Below are 22,140 nucleotides of genomic sequence, written 5' to 3'. Positions count from 1 at the left end.
AATATAAAAGCAGGGATGTACTTCTGAGGCTTTATAAAGCACTAGTTAGGCCCCATTTAGAATACTGTGAGCAATTTTGGGCCCCACACCTCAGGAAGGACATACTGGCACTGGAGCGGGTCCAGCGGAGATTCACACGGATGATCCCAGGAATGGTAGGCCTAACATACGATGAACGTCTGAGGATCGTGGGATTATATTCATTGGAGTTTAGGAGGTTGAGGGGAGATCTAATAGAAACTTACAAGATAATGAATGGCTTGGATAGGATGGACGTAGGGAAGTTGTTTCCATTAGCAGGGGAGACTAGGACGCGGGGGCACAGCCTTAGAATAAAAGGGAGTCACTTTAGAACAGAGATGAGGAGAAATTTCTTCAGCCAGAGAGTGGTAGGTCTGTGGAATGCATTGCCACAGAAGGCGGTGGAGGCCGGGACATTGAGTGTCTTTAAGACAGAAATTGATAAATTCTTGATTTCTCGAGGAATTAAGGGCTATGGGGAGAGAGCGGGTAAATGGAGTTGAAATCAACCATGATTGAATGGTGGAGTGGACTCGATGGGCCGAATGGCCTTACTTCCGCTCCTATGTCTTATGGTCTTATGGTCTTATGTTTGTTACTATTTTATAGGATGCTGGGGGTCACTTACAATTCCACCTTTTGGTGCTCATGAGAGGTAGGGTAAAATGGCCGCAGTCCCAGATGACCATTGGCTGCTTTCCCGTTTGGGGACAGCTGACTGGTGGTGATTAACCCAAGGATCACCACACTTCAGAAGAGTTGGAGAAGGCGGGGCCTTGAAATTGAAAATCGCTTATTGTCACAAGTAGGCTTCAAATGAAGCTATTGTGAAAAACCCCTAGTCGCCACATTCCGGCGCCTGTTCGGGGAGGCTGTTACGGGAATTGAGCCGTGCTGCTGGCCTGCCTTGGGCTGCTTTCAAAGCCAGCGATTTAGCCCTGTGCTAAACCAGCCCCATAATAATAATTACTTCTTGTCACAAGTAGGCTTCAATGAAGTTACTGTGAAAAGCCCCTAGTCGCCACATTCCGGCGCCTGTTCGGGGAGGCCGGTATGGGAATTGAACCCCCGCTGCTGCCATTGTTCTGCATTGCAAGCCAGCTATTTAGCCCACTGTGCTAAACCAGCCCCAGATGGGGGCCTTCGTGAATAACCTCATGGGAAGATGGTAAGGAGGCACCTTCTTGAGCCGACACACACTGCACTAATCCCATATGACCTCTGCCCTCCATCCCTGCCCACAGTCCCCCCCCCCCCACCCCCACACACTCCCTCCACCACCCCTCCCTCACATCCCCACACTCCCCCATCCTCCCAAACTCCCACCTGCAACCCCTCCCCCATCTGGTCACACTTCCCCCCCCCCACCCCCCACACATCCACTCCCACACTCCCCTCCACTACAATCCCTCCCACACACACACCCACAGTCTCCCATCCCACACACCCACCTCTCCCACACACACTCCTCCCTCCCCCACATTCATTCCCCCCACCCCCACCATAGGTTACCTGACGTGTCTGCCATTGTGCTGACCCACCTTTCTTCTGCTGATTGGACAGTGAATGGAGGTTTCATTAACCAACTGAATGATTCTTGGCCATTACTCAATGACCATTTTTACCCCGTTGCAAATATGCTTTTAATTTAATGAAGAAACTCAAAGCTTTTTAAAAAACATTTTTCCTGTGATTTCTCTCCCTGGTTTTGCAGCATCCCGGAGGTCAGTGTTGATCCCTGGAGACTCCAGGATAATCCTGGAGGAGTTGGCAACCTGCTGATGGAACAGCCACCATCACGATGGCTTACATTAACACTGCAATGAAGTTACTGTGAAAAGCCCCTAGTCGCCACACTCCGGAGCCTGTTTGGGTACACGGAGGGAGAATTCAGAATGTCCAATTAACCTAACAGCACGTCTTTCAGGACTTGTGGGAGGAAACTGGAGCACCAGACACGGGGAGAACGTGCAGACTCCGCACAGACAGTGACCCAAGCCGGGAATCGAACCTGGAACCCTGGTGCTAACCCCAGACACACATGAGGCTGATTTAAAGATGGAAGCATTGTGACAATCGATGTTCCAAATGCTCGGCTGTTATTGTCTTTATCACCAGGAACTCACATTGTCAATTGTGAGGACAGCATCCAAAATATGAATCTGTGTAGTAAAAATGAAACACATGTATATACCCATGTGGAAGCGGAATTTGTGAGACAATGTTGTCGGCAGCAATCTCAGGGTCGACTTTTACAAGAGTGATATTTTCTAGGGGGTTGATTCGGACACACACAGCAGCCTGTCCGTAGATTGGCAGCCTGCAGTAGCCCAATGCTGTCCCTAGTTTGCGGCTGTGACCGAAGCGAGATTACCTGGGTGGCGACCACTCTGCCACAGTCAGACAGGTTGAGCAGTTTAGCTCTGAGACCCTGGGCGGCCGGGTGAGGGCAGCGGATGGCCGGGTCTCCCCCAGGCTGTCCGCAATGGCCCTGTTAACGGAGCACCAATTCAAGGAGCTCCCGGAAAACAAGCAGGTCCACAACAGGGCTCCCCTCGGACAGCGTCCCGAACAGTGACTACTTCTCAGCAAGTGTGTGGAGTGGTCGGTGACCCCTGGAAAACGTATGGTCGAATCTTACATGAGGCGTACGAACAATTATGACCATTTTATGCCAAAAACCACGGGTCAATCTTTGCATGAGATGGGGTATGTTCGTGGGCATACAGGGCAGCTCGGTAGCACAAGTGGATAGCACTGTGGCTTCACAGCGCCAGGGTCCCAGGTTCGATTCCCCGCTGGGTCACTGTCTGTGCGGAGTCTGCACGTTCTCCCTGTGTCTGTGTGGGTTTCCTCCGGGTGCTCCGGTTTCCTCCCACAGTCCAAAGATGTGCAGGTTAGGTGGATTGGCCATGATAAATTGCCCTTCGTGACCAAAAAGGGTAGGAAGGGTTATTGGGTTAAGGGGATAGGGTGGAAGTGAGGGTTTAAGTGGGTCTGTGCAGATGCGATGGGCCGAACGGCCTCCTTCTGTACTGTATGTTCTATGTTCTACGTATGGTAACAAGAGGTTGTACTAGAAAATAAAGGGATGGACAACCGTGTGCAAACACAGCTCGACTTAGTTCTGTAAATATTGATTGCCAATAAAGATGATATTTGAGGTTGTTGCTGAAGTAAAGGAATGTTTTGGAATTCCGTCATTACGCAATGCTGAACTCTCTCTTGCATCCAATTGCCCGAAGAAACTTTTCTCTGAGAATCTGCAGACTGCTGTACTTGGGGAGATCCAACATCCTGTTACAGGTGTGGGCGGCCGGGAAGTACAAGTCAGGGTCATCCGTCGGTTCATGGCGGACGACAATTCTGAGGCTCCCCATTCCCCCAACTGGAACCCTGTCACAGCCTGTCAGGAAGACTAGCAACGAGAAACAAACAGGTATTAATCAATCATTAAGGGCATTAATCAATCATTAATCATTAAGGGCAGCATGGTAGCACAGTGGTTAGCACAATTGCTTCACAGCTCCAGGGTCCCAGGTTCGATTCCCCGCTGGGTCACTGTCTGTGCGGAGTCTGCACGTTCTCCCCATGTCTGCGTGGGTTTCCTCCGGGTGCTCCGGTTTCCTCCCACAGTCCAAAGACGTGCAGGTTAGGTGGACTGGCCATGCTAAATTGCCCTTAGTGTCCAAAAAAAAAGGTTAAGTGGGGGTTACTGGGTTATGGGAATAGGGTGGAGGTGTTGACCTTGGGTCAGGTGCTCTTTCCAAGAGCCGGTGCAGGCTCGATGGGCCGAATGGCCTCCTTCGGCACAGTAAATTCTATGATAATCTATGATTAAAATGCTGCACAGTACTTTCTAAAGGACTGACGTACTCAAGATAGAAATTCAAGACGCCCCAAAGCCCTTTAAGCTAGCGGTTGGCAGGGTAGTCATGGTTGTGATCATAGAATCAACAGTGCAGATGGTGGCCATTCGGCCCATCGAGTCTGCAGCGGCCCTCACAAAGAGCACCCTACACAAGCCTACGTATCTACCCTATCCCCGTAACCCACATTTAACCTTTTTGAACACTAAGTGGCAATTTATCATGGCCAATCCACCTAACCCGCACATCTTTGGACTGTGGGAGGAAACCGGAGGACCCGGAGGAAACCCACACAGACACGGGGATAACGTGCAGACTCCGCACAGACAGTGAACCAAGCTGGGAATCGAACCTGGGACCCTGGAGCTGTGAAGCAACTGTGCTAACCAGTATGCTACCGTGCTGGCAATACCACAATGTAGCAAACAAGGCAGCCAATTTGTACACAGCAAGGTCCCACCGACAACGACCAGGTATTCCGTTTCAGAGATTAGCCAGAACACTGACCAAGGTTCCCCTGCTGTTCTGCAAAAATGCTGGAACTTGGTGGGGTGGGGGGGCCCTGGACCGATTCAGTGACTGCGGAGGGGCTAGCACCAGCACCACGTGGATCACAATCGATTCCAATGTGAAACGGAGCTGGACTTGCCAGATCTGCGATATTGACACTCGAGAGGCTGACAAGCTGCAGTCGCAAATACACACTGCTGCCCATCCCCGCCAACAAGATGGCAGCAAGACGCGTGGCCCCATGATTTACGGATTCTGAGCTATAGACAGTGCTGGACGCGCTGGAGGCGGGTCACCCTGTACCCCGGCCCGGGAAGGAGGCTGCCAGACGTTGCCATTCGCTGTGCCTGGGCGCAGGTGGCAGAGCTGGTGATCGGCGGGGGCACGGACCGGCCAGCAGTGCCAGTAAAAACTGCACGACTCCTCAGGGCGGCCAGGGCACGTTGGCAGCGCTGTGCCCCTGGCACCAACCCCCGTCCCACACACCCGTAACCCTACACCCCCACCCCCTGGACAAGGCCGCCCATAACCGGCGGGGGTGGGGGATAACTGGAGGGGGACCGCGGACCTGCGCCTCCTCACCGTGGCAGAGCATAGGGCCCTCGGCATGTTCGGCAGCCCGAAGGAAAGGAAGGCCACCGAGGTGGAGCTTGGCCCAGGGCGAGGAAGCGAGACCCTGCTGAGTTGCGGTTCCCTGTGACTCGTCGGCTTCCCGCGCATGCGCAAACGGACCTTCCTGTTCTGTATGCTCTTCGCGCAACTGCACATGTGCGGCACCTTTTCCAAGATGGCTGCAATTCAAAACTGCCGTTCTCTTCAATGGAAAGTCTACCTTTGCCTCATGGTGAGTGTTGGCGCCTCTTTTACTGTTTTTTCTTGTATGTTCCTCGCAGAATTCTTGGAATTTGTCCAGGATTGCCTGGAAATCGCTCTTGTTTTTCCCCTTTGAGTATTTGAAGGTCTGGAAGATTTCAGCTGCTTCTGGACCCGCGATGGTGAGTAGAAGCTTTATTTTCTCTGCATCCGCCACGCCATCTAGGTCGGATAATACCAGGTAGATCTCGAATCTCTGCCTGAACCAACGCCAGTTTTCACTGAGATTGCCTTGGTACCTGAGCTGCTGTGGAACCAGAATCTCGAACATCATCTTGCCTGGGTGCCGTTGCTGGTTGTCACTGTTTGCTGAGTTGCAACTATATGGATTTAAGCAGTTCACTCCTGAGTACCATGTTCCTTGATGTGCACTCTGACAAAGGAAGGTTCAGACTTGGAGATAGCTTTAACACATTTATTAAACTGTTAACAATTCAACTACTTGGATTCGACTCTCCTGTTAATACTGCTATACTGGGGCAGCACGGTGGCCTAGTGGTTAGCACAACCTCCTCACTGCGCTGAGGTCCCAGGTTCGATCCCGGCTCTGGGTCACTGTCCGTGTGGAGTTTGCACATTCTCCCCGTGCCTGCGTGGGTTTCGCCCCCACAACCCAAAAATGTGCAGAGTAGGTGGATTGGCCACGCTAAATTGCCCCTTAATTGGAAAAAATAATTGGGTAATCTAAATTTAAAAAAAAAAATACTGCTATACCTACTCAGACTGACGAACCAGTCTGCTACAATCCACGTGGTGGGTGTGATGTGTTTCAAATCAACCCTGTGTACTCCACTGGAAAGAGGAAGATCATGTGTGCTGTGTCCTTTTATATGGGTCGGTGTAATGCCCCCCTGTGGTGGTATCACCTCTGTGCGTATCATGAATGCCCATTGGTCGTGTCCTATCTTATTGACCTATTGGTTAAATGTCTGTGTGTCATGTCTCTGGTGCTCCCTCTAGTGTCTATCTAGTCAACGTGTATTTACATTAACCCCTTGTGTATTTACAGCGATGCATATCACCACATCGTGTGTCAACTGTCCCCCCCAAAACGCCACCCCCACACCAGTCTCACCCCCCCTCAACCCACCACCTCCAATCCCCCCGACCTTTGGTCTAATCATGCGTCTTGTCTTGTGTCTTGCAGGACCTGCTGATGATGGGGTGGGTCCATCTGGTGTCCCCGCCCCCAGCCAGTGACACAGCCGTAGCCGGAGCCCTAGATGCTGAGCAGTGATAAGGACAGCAGCAAGGACGGGAGCCATTGAGCCGAGACTCAGGACACCCCGGAGCTCGAGTCCGAGAACGACACTGACTTCCCGACACTGCTGTCTCCAACACCCTCCACCATCCCGATCACCCCGAGGACACTCACCTCGGTCGGGCATTTTAGTGAAGAGGCTCCTGGGACACTATCTGGTGCGCATCACACAGCTGATCGGGTACAGAGGGTGGAGGAACTCCGAAGGGGGAGGTCAGGCCAACCCCAGGGACTCGCTGCCGTCCAGACTGGTCTCGAGCTTCTGGAACGGACGGTCCCATCAATTGTGGAGATGCAGTCACAGAGCCAGGGACTACATGAGGGGATGTCGGTGAGCATCCAGTAGCTGCAGTTACAGTTGGAGGAGTCAAATCGCGTGCAGGAGCAGGGGGTGCTGCCGACCATGCGTGCCACCCAGGCCAACACCGCACGGGTGGCATCGGCGGTGGAGGCATTGGGGGCAATGTTTTTGGCTATGGATTAGTGTATCCAAGGCCTGGGGCATTCAGTGCAGGCGGGGGCCGAGGCCCAGGACAGGGCTGCCCTCTCACAGGCAGCCATGTGTCAGAGCCATCTGGACATCACAGCGACGCTCCTTAGCCTGGCCCAGTCACAGCAGGCCATGGCTGGGAACGCCGGCAGCATGGTCCAGTCACAGCAGGCCATGGCTGGGAACGCCGGCAGCATGGCCCAGTCACAGCAGGCCATGGCTGGGAACGTCGGCAGCATGGCCCAGTCACAGCAGGCCATGGCTGGGAACGCCGGCAGCATGGCCCAGTCACAGCAGGCCATGGCTGGGAACGCCGGCAGCCTGGCCCAGTCACAGCAGGCCATGGCTGGGAACGCCGGCAGCATGGCCCAGTCACAGCAGGCCATGGCTGGGAACGCCGGCAGCCTGGCCCAGTCACAGCAGGCCATGGCTGGGAACGCCGGCAGCATGGCCCAGTCACAGCAGGCCATGGCTGGGAACGCCGGCAGCATGGCCCAGTCACAGCAGGCCATGGCTGGGAACGCCGGCAGCATGGCCCAGTCACAGCAGGCCATGGCTGGGAACGCCGGCAGCATGGCCCAGTCACAGCAGGCCATGGCTGGGAACGCCGGCAGCATGGCCCAGTCACAGCAGGCCATGGCTGGGAACGCCGGCAGCATGGCCCAGTCACAGCAGGCCATGGCTGGGAACGTCGGCGGCATTGTCCAGGCATTGGCTGATGTGGTGCAGACACTGGGGGCGGAGTCCCAGTCCCCAAGGGATATGGCGCAGTCACTGGCTTTAAAAAAATTTTTTTTTAGAGCGCCCAATTATTTATTTTTCCAATTAAGGGGCAATTAAGCGTGGCCAATCCACCTACCCTGCACATCTTTGGGTTGTGAGAGTGGGACCCACACAAACACGAGGAGAATGTGCAAACTCCACACGAACAGTGACCCCAGGTCAGGATTGGACCTGGGTCCTCAGTGCTGTGAAGCAGCAGTGCTAACCATTGTGCCACCGTGCCACCCTGGTACAGTCACTGGCTGATGTGACACAGACCCAGAAAGTGCTGGCACAGTCAATGGATGTGGCCTTCCATGCCTGTCTGGACCCCATGTCTTGCCCATCATTGTCCTCCCCCGCATCCTCCTCGCCAGACGAGCACTGGTGTTCATCCTCCTCCTCCAGCACATCGCCACTCTGCTGCGTTGTGGAGAATGCAGCAGGCCACCATGATGTGGGCAGCCCTCTCAGTGTCATACTGGAGGACCCCCTCCAGAGTGGTCCAGGCACCTGCACCTGCATCTTCAGGAGACTGGAGCATCGCTCAATCACAACCTTGGCGGCTGCATAGGCCTCGTTGTAGCGGGTCTCCGCGTCGGTCTGTGGATTGGTGCCACCAGCCACGATCGCAGTGGATAACCCCTGTCACCCAGGAGCTAACCCCTCAGCTGGGGGGATGTCTCGAACATGTCAGGAATCATCGTGTGTGCCAGGATAAGGGCGCTGTGCACATTGCCCCGGTATCGGGTGCAGAGGTGCACAATGGGCAGCTTATGGTCACATATCAGCAGTATATTCACCCCTTTCGGTTTGTGTAGAGCGGCCAGTCATCTGCAGGTGCCCGAGGACCAGCGTTCTTCAAACTTTTTTCCGGGGACCCATTTTTACCAACCGGCCGACCTTCGTGACCCACGCCGGCCGACCTTCGTGACCCACGCCGGCCGACCTGTGCGGCCCACGCCGGCCGACCTTCGTGACCCACGCCGGCCGACCTTCGCGACCCACGCCGGCCGAACTTCGCGACCCACGCCGGCCGACCTTCACGACCCACACCGGCCGACCTTCGCGACCCACACCGGCCGACCTTCGCGACCCACGCCGGCCGACCTTCGTGACCCACGCCGGCCGACCTTCACGCCCACGCTGGCCGACCTTCGCGGCCCACGCCGGCCGACCTTCGCGACCCACGCTGGCCGACCTTCGCGGCCCACGCCGGCCGACCATCGCGACCCACGCCGGCCGACCTTCGCTCCCCAACCCGGCCGACCTGCGGGACCCACCATTTTCTCTTACCTTATTTGGTGCTGACAAAAATGGAGGAAATGGTTTTGGGCCCCTTTGGCCCTCGTACACGCTCCTCCAATGGAACCTGTTGGATGAAGGTGAAGCCTTCCGGTGTCGGAAAGTATGGAGTCTCCATCTGTCCAAAGTTCTGCATTTTTTACTCCGGTAAAATTTTAGCAAATAAACCCCCCCCCCACAGCCGGTGTTATTAACAGCCGGCCGCTGCGGCTGTTGCGCGCAGATTTGCGCGATCGGGAGCGCCGCGACAGACGGCTCCACGACCCTCCCCACACTAATCCCACCCGCGGGTCGCACCCCCGAGTTTGACAATGCCTGCCCGAGGCGACCTGCATCCCATCAATCACCCCTGGATCTGGGACATCCCACCGATGGTAGCGAACCCCACTGCCCGGGCATCCTGCTGGGCTTTGTCCACATTGAAATGGCCGCATTGAGCCGACTGGGTATATCGGGCCTCTGTGACGGCTGGGTATATCGGGCCTCTGTGACGGCTGGGTATATCGGGCCTCTGTGCCGACTGGGTATATCGGGCCTCTGTGCCGACTGGGTATATCGGGTCTCTGTGCCGACTGGGTATATCGGGCCTCTGTGCCGACTGGGTATATCGGGCCTCTGTGCCGATTGGGTATATCGGGCCTCTGTAACGACTGGGTATATCGGGCCTCTGTGACGGCTGGGTATATCGGGCCTCTGTGCTGACTGGGTATATCGGGCCTCTGTGCCGACTGGGTATATCGGGCCTCTGTGCCGACTGGGTATATCGGGCCTCTGTGCCGACTGGGTATATCGGGCCTCTGTGCCGACTGGGTATATCGGGCCTCTGTGCCAACTGGGTATATCAGGCCTCTGTGCCGACTGGGTATATCGGGCCTCTGTGCCGACTGGGTTTATCGGGCCTCTGTGCCGACTGGGTATATCGGGCCTCTGTGCCGACTGGGTATATCGGGCCTCTGTGCCGGCTGGGTATATCGGGCCTCTGTGCCAACTGGGTATATCGGGCCTCTGTGCCGGCTGGGTATATCGGGCCTCTGTGCCGACTGGGTATATCGGGCCTCATTGAGCCGACTGGGTATATCGGGCCTCTGTGCCGGCTGGGTATATCGGGCCTCTGTGCCGACTGGGTATATCGGGCCAATGTGCCGGCTGGGTATATCGGGCCTCTGTGCCGGCTGGGTATATCGGGCCTCTGTGCCGACTGGGTATATCGGGCCTCTGTGACAGCTGGGTATATCAGGCCTCTGTGCCGACTGGGTATATCGGGCCTCTGTGCCGACTGGGTATATCGGGCCTCTGTGCCGACTGGGTATATCGGGCCGCATTGAGCCGACTGGGTATATCGGGCCTCTGTGCCGGCTGGGTATATCGGGCCTCTGTGCCGACTGGGTATATCGGGCCGCATTGAGCCGACTGGGTATATCGGGCCTCTGTGCCGGCTGGGTATATCGGGCCTCTGTGCCGGCTGGGTATATCGGGCCTCTGTGCCGACTGGGATGAACCTGTGCACCGAGGTCTGTGAGATGCCGGACAGGTCCCCACTCAGCACCTGGAAGGACCCCGTGGAGTAAACGTTCAGTGCGACCATCACCTTGACGGTCACCAGGAGGGGGTGTGGCCTCCCCATACCCCCGCGGTGCCAGGTGTGGCATGATCTGGCAGACATGTCGCACTGTCTCCCTGCTCAGCCGGAGTCTTTGACGGTATGCTGGGTCCGGCAGGCCCTCCAATGACAGGCGCTGCCAGTACACACGAGGCCTCATGCGGCACCTCCTTTGCTGCTCCACCTCCTCAGCCTGTTGGACGGCTACATCCTGTTCCTCTGGGGCAGGCTTCGCTGCTGCCCGCTGCCCTACTTCAGCTTCCTCCTCGAGGAGTGCTCGTCACAGGGCATCCCCCAGAGCTGCGGCGGCCAGTAGGAAGGCCACCATTGCTGGTTCATTTCCAATATCCATTGGCTGCAGGGGGTGAAAGGTCGACATGTTAGTGTAGTGTGTACCCCCATGCCCAACCAGGTCCACCGGGCTACACGGTGATCCCTGTTGGCACCGCGGGGTCTGCCCCCGCATATTCCCCCCCCCCCATCCCCGCACCCCTGGCCCTGATGGTGCCCGGAACCGTGGGGGCCCCTGGCCCTGTCGCCCATCCTTGCTGCCAGGTCGGCTGGCGCTGCCCTTGCCAGCGTTGCACTGCTGCCCTCTCCCAGTGTCCCTATACGGGCTACAGTGGGCATTGCCCTTTGGTGGGCCACGTGATGCCCTGCCGGCGAGTGGTGGCCAGTTGGGTGGTGGGGGGCGTAGTGGAGGGTGGGCCCGGCAGCTCACAGTCGTGTCTCTCTGTGTCCGACCTCCTCTCTCTCCCCCATCAGCCATGTCGCCGGTTTCAGCATTTTTAAAGCAAAAGTGAACCACGCCATCAGGAATTCAGCCCATTGAAGGTGGAAACTTGCGGAAGCCCCGGAGAATACCGGGTCAGGTCCGCTAATGATATGCTAGTGTGTTCCGGAACGCATTGGTGCCCCTGCCGATCCGATTGAGAATTGTGATTTGGCGTCAGATTGGCGCTGGCCGTGATTTTGGCATCAGAACAAACTCTTCTCCCAATCATGTTTCCCGATTTTAGCATCGGTCAACCCCAATCCGGACCCTGTCCCCAACCTAGACCCTATCACCAAACTAGGCCCTATTCACAACCTAGATCCTGTCCCCAATTTATATTCTGTCCCCAATCAATATCTTGTCGCCAATCTAAACCCCTCTCCAATCTACACCTGGGCCCCAATCTAGACACTGTCCCCAAACTAGACCCCATCCCAATCTAGACCCCAGCCCCAACCTTGACCATGTCCCCAATCTAGACCAGACACCAATCTAGACCCTATCCCAATCTAGACCCCAGCCCCAATCTAGACCATGTCCACAATCTAGACCAGACACCAATCTAGACCCCATCCCCAATCTAGACCCTATCACCAGTTTAGGCCATGTCCCCAATCTAGATCAGACACCAATCTAGACCCCATCACCAATCTAGACCCTATCACCAGTCTCGGCCCTATTCGCAATCTAGATGAAATGAAATGAAAATCGCTTATTGTCCCGAGTAGGCTTCAAATGAAGTTACTGTGATAAGCCCCTAGTCGCCACATTCCGGCGCCTGTTCGGGGAGGCTGGTACGGGAATCGAACTGTGCTGCTGGCCTGCCTTGGTCTGCTTTAAAAGCCAGTGATTTAGCCCTGTGTGCTAAACCAGCCCCTGTCCCCAATTTAAATGCTGCCCCAATCAAGACTCACCTCATTCTAGACCCGTCCCCAATTTGATGCTATCCCCAAACTAGACCCTAACCCAATCAAGATCCTGTCCCAATCTAGGCCCTATCCCCAATCTAGACCCTGTCCCCAATCTAGACCCTACCCCCAGTCTAGACCTCTCCCAAATCTAGACACTATCACCAATCTAGACCCGATCACTTATCTAGACGCTATTCCCAATCTAGACCCTCTCCTCAATCAAGATCCTGTCTCAAGTCTAAATCCTGGTCCAATCAAGATCCAGTCCCCAATCTAGAACCCTCTCTAGTCTACACCCTATCCTCAATTTAAATCATGATTCCCAATATGGACCTCAAACAAATCTAGACTCCACCCCCAATCTAGACCCTGTCACCAATCTAGGCCCTATTCCCAATCTAGACCCCTATTTCCAATCTAGACCCTAATCCCAATCTAGAACACGTCCCAATCTAGATCATGTCCCAATCTAGAGTCTGTCCGCAATCTAGACCCCATCCCAATCTTGACCCTGTCCCCAAACTTGATCCTATCCCCAATCTAGACCTGGTCCACAATCTAGAACCTACCCCCAATCTAGACCCCACCCAATCTAGACCCTAACCCCCAATACAGACCATATCCCCAATCTAGACCATGTCCCCAAACGGGACTCCACCCGTGATTGCTTGGATTTCGCTCCCACAACCCAAAGATGTGCAGGGTAGGTCGATTGGCCACACTAAAGTGCCCCTTAATTGGAAAACATGAATTGAACTTGTCCCCAATCTAAACCCTATCCCCAATCAAGGTCCTGAGCCAATGTAGATCTAGTGCCAAATCAAGACCCTATCCACAATCAAGACCCTGTCCCCAATCCAGATCCTGTCCCCAATCAAGACCCGGTCCCCAATCTACACCATGTCCCCAATGTAGGTCCTATCCCTAATCTACACCCTGTCCCAATCAGCCACCCTGTTCCCAATCTATACCGTGTCCTCAATCTAGACCCTATCCCCTATCTAGGCCCCACCCAAATCTAGTCCTTGCCCCCAATCTAAACCCTGTCACCAATCAAGATCCTGTCCCCTATCTGGACCCCAATCTAGACCCTGTCCCCAATCTAGACTCTGTCTCCAAAATAGATCCTTTCCCCAATCTGGATCCTGTCCTCAATTTAGACCTTGTCACCAATCTGGATCCTGTCCCCAATCTAGACTCCCCTGCAATCCAGACCCAACTCCAATCTAGACCCTGTCCCCAATCTAGACCCTGTCCCCAATCTAGACTCCCCTGCAATCCAGACCCAACTCCAATCTAGACCCTCTCCCCAATCTAGACCCTGTTCTCAATCTAGACCCTGTCGAACATCTAGAACCTGCAGCCAATCTAGATCTTGACCGCCTCCTAGTCTAAAGCCTACTATCGACCAAGGAACCAAACCTCCTCCTGATCACTTATTCTCTTCACACCAACCTCCATCGCTCCCCCACTCTGACTCCGGATGTACAGCCTTCAATCTGCCCGACAGTGGCCAGTACTTTAAAACAATAAGGGCCGGGATTCTCTGTTACACGGCTGGCGCTGTGTTGTACGACGCAACCACTGCAGGTTGTCGCCATGCGCATGCGCGGCAACAGAACTGGCCATTCTCTGCCCGTTTTTGGCACAGGAGTTTTACCCGCCCCTGCTGCTAGCCCCCCACTTCATCGCTCCCGGAATTGGTGAGGGCACGGCGACCTCAGTTCCCACGCCGGCGTTGGCACTTAGCCGCAAAATTGGAGAATCCAGCCCAAGGTGTTCCACCGAATTCATCGAACCCCCGGGAAAATCCATCCTTCCCAGCCGCTAAACCTCTCTGCTCCCTGACATTCCCGGAGTTTGTGTAACTCTATGTAACAGCAAGACCACTGACCAAGAAACTGCTTCTTCTCTTCCTCAGTCAATTCACGAAACATCTTCCAGAAATTTACAATGACATCGTCAGTCTCTGTGTATCCAAGGTACTTTGTGTTCTGTGAGAGAGTGTAGACAAAAACAGCTGTCAATGGAAACATCAATATGCACAGAACACGTGTTCGTAAAATTGTTTCAATAATGATATCGTCCCAAGAAGCAAACATGGCTGCAGGCGTCGTCCGATGAAGGTGAAGATGAAGTTATTGGCTAAGGTGCTGGTGCCGCGCATGGAAGGTTGTGTGTCGGGGGTGATAGATGAGGACCAAACGGGGTTTGTGAAGGGGTGATAGCTGTCAGCTAATATCAGGAGCTCAATATGTAAGCTCAATATAGGGAAGAGTGAGATGTTCCCGGTCAATACTTGGGTGAAAGGGTGGGGCATGGAGAAGATTGGGGCAGCACGGTAGCATAGTGGTTAGCACAAATGCTTCACAGCTCCAAGGTCCCAGGTTCAATTCCCGGCTTGGGTCACTGTCTGTGCGGAGTCTGCACGTCCTCCCCGTGTGTGCGTGGGTTTCCTCCGGGTGCTCCGGTTTCCTCCCACAGTCCAAAGATGTGCAGGTTAGGTGGATTGGCCATGCTAAATTGCCCTCAGTGTCCAAAATTGCCCTTAGTATTGGGCGGGGTTACTGGATTATGGGGATAGGGTGGAGATGTGGGCCTGGGTAGGGTGCTCTTTCCAAGAGCCGGTGCAGACTCGATGGGCTGAATGGCCTCCTTCTGTACTGTAAATTCTATGAAGGTGCCGTTTCGGCTGGTTAGGCCGAGATTGCGATATTTGGGTATTGGGGGGGGGGGGGGGGGGGGGGGGGATAGTTGTGTCCAAATGGATAAGTTGAATTTGCCAAATTTGGTGGCGGGGGTGAAGGAGGATCTCAAGGGGCAGGATATTCTACCGCTGTCACTGGCGAGGAGGGTTCAGACAGTAAAGCTGACTGTCTTGCCGAAGTTTCTGTTTATTTTTCAGAATCTCCTGATTCTTGTGCCCAAGTCTTTCTTTGGAAGGGTGAATCAGATAGTTTTTGAGTTTATGTGGGCGGGTGAGGTACCCGGGATTAAGAGGGTGTTTTTGGAGAGGGACAGGCGGAGAGGGGGGTTGGCCCTGCTGATCTTGCTGAATTATTACTGGGCGGCGAATGTTGAAAAGGTCGGGAGGTGGGTGTTGGAGGAGAGATTGATGTGGGGGCGGATGGAGGAGGCCTCGTGTTGAGGATGGGTGTGAGTGCACTGTCACTGGCGCTGCTTCCGTTCTCGCAGGCTGGGTACTCCACCTGCCCGATGGTAGTTTCATCGCTTAGAGTGTGGAATCAGTATGGGCAATGTTTTAGGTTGGAACGTCTGCATGTCGGGGCTGGTTTAGCACATTGGGCTAAATCGCTGGCTTTGAAAGCAGACCAAGGCAGGCCAGCAGCACGGTTCGATTCCCGTACCAGCCTCCACAAACAGGCGCCGGAATGTGGCAACTAGGGGCTTTTCACAGTAACTTCATTTGAAGCCTACTCGTGATAATAAGCGATTTTTATTTTTATTTTTCATTTCATTGTGGGTGCCAATTTGTGGTAATCACAGATTTATACTGGATTCTACGTTTCGGGTTTGGGAAAAGGTGGGGGTGGAGTGTTTTTGGGACCTGTCCATGGGGTGGTAGGTTTGTAGAGTTGGGAGAGTTGGAGGGGTTCCAGATGCCGAGGGGTAATGGGTTCTGGTACCTGCAAGTCAGGGATTGTGTGAGAAAGGAGTTGGCCACGTTTCCAAGGTTACCACCCCCACTGTTGCATGAAAGAATTATCTCTGAGGAAGAGTTAGAGGAAGGTAGGATCTAATAATAATCTTTATTATTGTCACAAGTAGGCTTACATTAACACCGCAATGAAGTTACTGTGAAAATCCCCTAGTTGCCACAGTCCGGCGCCTGTTCGGGTACACAGAGGGAGAATTCAGAATGTCCAATCCACCTAACAAGCTCGTCTTTGGACTGCGGGAGGAAACCGGAGCACCCGGAGGAAACCCACGCAGACACGGGGAGAACGTGCAGACTCCGCACAGACAGTGACCCAAGCCGGGAATCGAACTCGGGACAGTGGCGCTGTGAAGCAACAGTGCTAACCGCTGTGCTACCGTGCCGCCCTTAGACATATACGGGGAATGATTGGAAAGGGAGGGTGCATCGGTGGAGGATACAAAGTGGAAGTTGGAGGAGGAGCTGGGATTATTTGAGGCGGGGCAATGGGGTGAGGCCCTGTGAAGGGTAAATTCAACCTCCTCATGTGCGAGACTGAGCCTCGTATAGGTTAAAGGGGTCCTCAGAGCGCACAGGACAGTGTTGCGGATAAGTTTTTTTCCCGGCGATAGAGGATAGATGCGGACACTGCTTAAGGGGTCCGGCCAATCACACCCATATGTTCTGGGCCTCCCCGAATTTGGAGGAGTTCTGGAAATCCTTTGGGGGGGACAGTCTCGGAGATTCTGGGGGTGAGGGTGGCTCCAGGCGTGTGGGTGGCGATGTTTGGGGTGTCGGAGGATCCGGGATTGCAGGCGGGGAGGCTGACGTGTTGGCCTTTGCCTCTCCGATAGTCCAGAGGCAGATCTTGTTAGGGTGGTGGGATCTGGAGCTGCCCATGCTGTGGATGTGGGCGAGTGATGTGGCAGAGAAAATAAAATTTGCTACTCGGGGATCGACGGGAGGGGGGGGGGGGGGGTTTATTTTTGAGGTGGAGGCTGTTCATCGCTTTCTTTAAAGAATATGCTGAACGTCAGCCGGAGGGAGGCAGGGGGAGGGGGGGATTGGGGTTGGTTTATTGTATTGTGGGTATTTTCTGTTTTTAATAGTTGGAAAGTAAATTGGTTTGGGATATGGAGTGGTTTTGTCTTAGATCGAAGGGTTATGGATGATGGTTACGCGTGTTCTGTGCTTTGTAAATGCCCTGAATAAAAATATTTTTAAAAAAGGTGGTCGAGGTTTGGAACTCTCTCCCACAAACAGCAGGTGAAGCTACATCAGTTGTTAATTTTAAATCTGAGAGAGATAGGTTTTTGTTAAGCAAACAAGGGATATGGGCCAGAGGCAGGTATATGGGGCTGGATTCTCCGCTGTTGGGATTCTCCGTTGCACTGGCAGCGTTCCCAGGGATTTCCCAATGGCGTGGGGCTGCCCACAATGGGAAACCCCATTGGCTGGCAGGCGGGACAGGGAATCCCGCCCATGGAGTTAAGCCACCGACCAGCCATGATCACATTGAATGGCGAGAGAGGCTAAAGGGGCTGAATGGCCTGCTCCTATTCTTATGTTCCTTTGTTCCTGTGTAATTCCTGGACCAGGTCGCTGGCCTGTTGCCAGGGGCTTACAGCTTGTGGGGGACCACTCCATATGGAGTGTGGCCGAGTTTCTCCCGCTCTAATGTTGCTCAGTGATCACGGGATGATGGATCAATGGGACCTGGGGAGAGTTAGCAGCAGAGTTTTGGATGACCTCAGCACTTTAGAGGGTAAAATGTTGCAGGCTGGCCTGAGAACCATTTGAAGGAGTCACGTCCAGCGGTAACAAAAGAATGGGTGAGGGTTTCAGCAGCTGTTGCGATTAGACAGGTGCTGAGCCGGGCAACTTTGAGCGGCTGGGAATAGGCAATGTTACTGCCAGGTCCGTTGTAAGGTCGGACGCGCATCTACAGGTCACATTTGTCACCGAGGTAGCGAACCGCGTGGTTCAGCCTCAGACAGTCGCGAGGGAGGGGGATGGAGTTAGTGGTAAGAGAACAAAGTTTATGACGGGTCAGAGACAATGGGCTGGATTCGGCGCTCCCTGATGGTGAAGTCACGTTCGGCGAAGGGGCGGAGAATCCGTTTCGGCACCAAAATCGGGAGCGGCGGCGGTTTTTACATTGTCCGCCCCCTGGAAAGCGGCGTAGTCTAGGATTGGCCCCGCCGATTGACCTCAGCCTCAGGCCATTGCCTGAGGCCCACCCCGCCATTTACCGTCCCCGACCGGCCGCATTCCCGACGGCGTGGGACTCTCATGGTCCCAGCCATTCAAAAACCTGGTGTGATGGCTGTGGGCTCAGTCTGGGCCGCCACAGTCTGGGGGAGGGCCGATTGGCGGCCGGCGGGGCTTCATTCGGGGCTGGGGGCACTGTGGGCGGGCTGTCCAGGGCGGGCGAGCGACCGATGCGGGGCACTACATTGCCTGTCCAGGTCTGCGGGCTGAGTCCGCCATGGAGCCGGGGTGCGAATGCGCGGCCACGGAACCCGATGTGCTGGCGGCCGGCGGGGCTTCATTCGGGGCTGCGGGCACTGTGGGCGGGCGAGCGACCGATGCGGGGCACTACATTGCCGGTCCAGGTCTGCAGGCTGAGTCCGCTATGGAGACGCCGTGCGCATGCGCGGCCATGGAACCCGATGTTCTGGCGGCCGTATTGGCAGCTAGAGCTGTAAGCTCTATGCCGGCTCCCTGCTAGCCCCCAGCAAAACGGAGAATCTGTGACCTTTTGACGCCGGTTTTCCTGGCATAAAAGATCACCGTTTTCACACTGGCGTTGGGACTTAATCTCCAAAACGGAGAATCCAGCCCAATGGCTTTGGCTTTCCCCTGATAAGCAGGGATTAGGGAGGCCCTGGCTGAGGCAGGTCCCTGCAAATCAGGCAAGAGCAACATTGACAATGTCAAGTTTATCACGTCAATTTTGAGGCCCTTTCCTACACTTACGGCTGGTTTCCAGAGGGTTAAAATCAAGTCCCTAGTTACTTGTTTGACATGCAGAGATAACAATAATAGTTAAATACTCAAGGCAGCAGGAAGATAAGAAAGACAGTGGCTCACGTCTGCCAGCAGTTGCCAGTCATATTTGGTGTTTCCGTGGATAAGGGACATTAGTTCAACAGGCTGGAAAATATCCACAACCGGCAGTATCATAGCGCGCCAAAATTCAGCTGAAAAGGCTTTAAAATGTTTCTCCACCGACACGTTAAACACGTAATCCACGTAACAGTCAACAAACTGCTTTCTGAAACAGAGAAATGCAAACGGGGCATTGATTGAAATGGATCGTTTTAAGTGCTTGCTAAACTCACGACACAATGTCTAAAGTTGGATATGGTTCTGCAATTGGACAGCACTTACTGGAAAATCCTGAGTGTGCTAAGAATTACACTAGCTGTGTTTGTTGTCACTGCTGTACATGTGTAATTTCAGTGTTTTACTCTGGGCGGAGGTCCAGAAACTAGGAAGCCTGGATTTCTGGATTGGATTTCTTTATTGTCACGAGTACCAAGGTACAGTGAAAAGTATTTTTCTGCGTGCCGCTCAGACAGATGGTCAAATTTCTTTGACCACCTTTGAGTTTTAACTCCTGCCAATGTGAAACTTACTCTTTTACAAAATTAAGAAAGGGAAATAAATATTGTGCATTTAACATACAATTAATTGTTTTAGGAATGTTGATCTATAATAACACAGTGCATTCTTTCAGCTTCAATGCATCATGCTGAATCAATTCGTATTTAATGTTTGTAGATTTCTGGAATCAAGGGCGCGATTCTCCGACCCCCATGCCGGGTGGGTGAATCGCGGGACTGCTGGGTGATTCCCGCCGCCCTGGCACCCGCACGCGATTCTCCCACCCCCCCCCCAAAATGGCGTGCCGCGTTTTACGACAGACCGCTCAGAGAATCGCCGCTCGCCGTTTCTAACGGTCGAGCGGCGATTCTCCGGCCCGGATGGGCCGAGCGGCCTGCCCAATACGACCGGTTCACACAGGCACCAACCACACCTGGTCGCTGCCGGCGTGAACAGCGTGCGAACGCTGCGTGTGGGGCCTGAGGGGGGGGAGGGAGGATCGAGCACCAGGGGGGTGCTCAGTGGGGGTCTGGCCCGCGATCGGTGCCCACCGATTGGCGGGCCGGCGTCTCTAAAGGAAGCACTCTTTTCCCTCCGCCGCCCGCAAGATCAATCCTCCATGTCTTGCGGGGCGTCTGCGGGAGGATGGCAACCGCGCGTGCGCGGGTGACGTCATTTAAGGGCCGCCGGCCATGTCATTTACGCGCCGCCGCTTTGACACGGGCCCCAAGGCCCGGCGCGCGTAATTGATGCGGCGCCGCTCCTAGCCCCCCAGGGGTGGGAGAATAGGGGGCGAGGAGCGGCCTCCGACGCCGGAGTGAAACACTCCGGTTTTCACTCTGGCGCCGGCACTTTGTCTCCCGATGTTTCACAAAGCAGCCCAGAATATTGTAACAGAGAAATCGATGTCGGCTCCATCAGTGGTGACTACCACAATGTCCAAGCTTCGCACCTTTTTCGAATTAAAAAAGGCAGGGAGGCAATCGCTCCCTGATGCATTCCCCATGGCAACGCCTTGACCAATCAGAGTTGATGTGCTAACAAATCAGCACCCTTTTCTCATGAAGTATAAATTGTTGCTCCCTTTGAAATTTGGCATTCTTGCATCTGTCCTAATGATTGCAAGATGAAAAACTACAACTGCATGTCTCTTGCTTCAGCAGTACTTCAGTCCTGTATTGCCATGTGACCATCATTAATATTGTAAAACTATTCTCGACTCACTTCATGTTTCTCTAAAAATAATCCTGATTTTACCAGAGAATTGGCTGTAGTTTCAGCCATGGGTTCTGAAGTTGTGGCTAGTGTAGACTTGAGAGATGAACAGACACTTCCAACACTGATGAAGGTTCAACTCAATTTTATTAACTACTTCTAACTAACTAACACACGATGACTGTGGGTCCAAATGATGCTAATTTAAACTGGAGACCTAAGCCTTGTCCGAACCAGTTGGTTCTCTCAGCACATGGTGTGAGTCTGTGCTGGGCTGGATGAGTTCTTGTTACACTGAGAGGCAGCACCCAGAATGAGCGGGAACCGTGATGCCCTCTGCCTTTATAGTGTGTGTATTCTAACTGGTGATTGGCTGCGGTGTTTGTACATGTTGATTGGTCCCTGTGTGTGTCCATCAGTGTGTGTCTGCGCCATGATATTCTGGTGCTTTGTTGCTAAGTAAATCGATTGTTTGCCATGAATCCTGTGACAAGAGTTGCCCCAGCTCCAAATCAGTAACTACACGATGCTGTCCACAGACAGTTTGAAATCTAAAATGCATCAGTCAAGGTAGATGATACTGAAGCAACAATGAAATGAAATGAAAATTGCTTATTGTCACAAGTAGGCTTCAAATGAAGTTACTGTGAAAAGCCCCTAGTCGCCACATTCCGGCGCCTGTTTGGGGAGGCTGGTACGGGAACAATAAACCATTTGCCATTTGCACATCACCAGTATTTGAACGGTTACTCATACGGTGGAATAATTTATTGGCGTTGCATCGTTACTGGACTGGTAATACAGATCCTGGATTAATGATCCGCGGACATGAATTCAAAACCTCCCACGGCAATTGCACTCAATTAACTAAATAAATATGTATTTAAATAGTTGGTCACCCTAGTCCCAGATGACCGTCGGCTGCTTTCTCCTTTTGAGGGGGAGAGCTGACTGGTGGTGATTTAACCTGAGGGTCGCCACATTTCACACAAGGTTGAGCCTTCATGAATAACCTCAGCTGGCACGGGAATTGAACCTGTCCTGTTGGCTGCTCTGCATCATGAACCAGCTGTCCAGCCGGCTGAGCTAAACCGGCCCCCAAATGGCTGGCATCAGTAAAGGTAACCAGGAAACTACTGGATCGTTACCGCCAAAAATAAATCTGACATCTTTGTAGGCGACTCCAAACCCAGCCTTCAATGCCCTCTGGAATTACTGAGCAAGGCATTCGGTTGTATTCAAGAAGATGGTGCACCATCGCCTTCACAAGGGCAGGAAGGG

The 22,140-nt window shown here is 53.8% G+C and overlaps 1 protein-coding gene across 1 annotated transcript in view; it reads right to left on the bottom strand.

Moving 5' to 3' along the window:
- Window positions 1–3,060: 3,060 nt before the first annotated feature.
- The window catches only part of LOC119963674 (probable E3 ubiquitin-protein ligase HERC4), an 83,706-nt gene continuing 64,626 nt past the window's right edge, over window positions 3,061–22,140 (bottom strand). Inside the window, exons 20-22 of the mRNA XM_038792992.1 lie at window positions 19,129–19,312; window positions 14,272–14,371; window positions 3,061–3,439 (exon numbers count right to left, since the gene is read on the bottom strand). Of these exons, the coding sequence (XP_038648920.1) occupies window positions 3,225–3,439; window positions 14,272–14,371; window positions 19,129–19,312 (499 nt within the window). The 3' untranslated portion in view covers window positions 3,061–3,224. The remainder of the gene's footprint in view (window positions 3,440–14,271; window positions 14,372–19,128; window positions 19,313–22,140) is intronic.

This window comes from Scyliorhinus canicula, chromosome 3, assembly GCF_902713615.1.
Source record: "Scyliorhinus canicula chromosome 3, sScyCan1.1, whole genome shotgun sequence".
In the NCBI taxonomy this organism is placed as follows: domain Eukaryota; kingdom Metazoa; phylum Chordata; class Chondrichthyes; order Carcharhiniformes; family Scyliorhinidae; genus Scyliorhinus; species Scyliorhinus canicula.
Note: the sequence above shows the minus strand (reverse complement) of the source record. Positions and strands in the feature narration are given on the sequence as shown.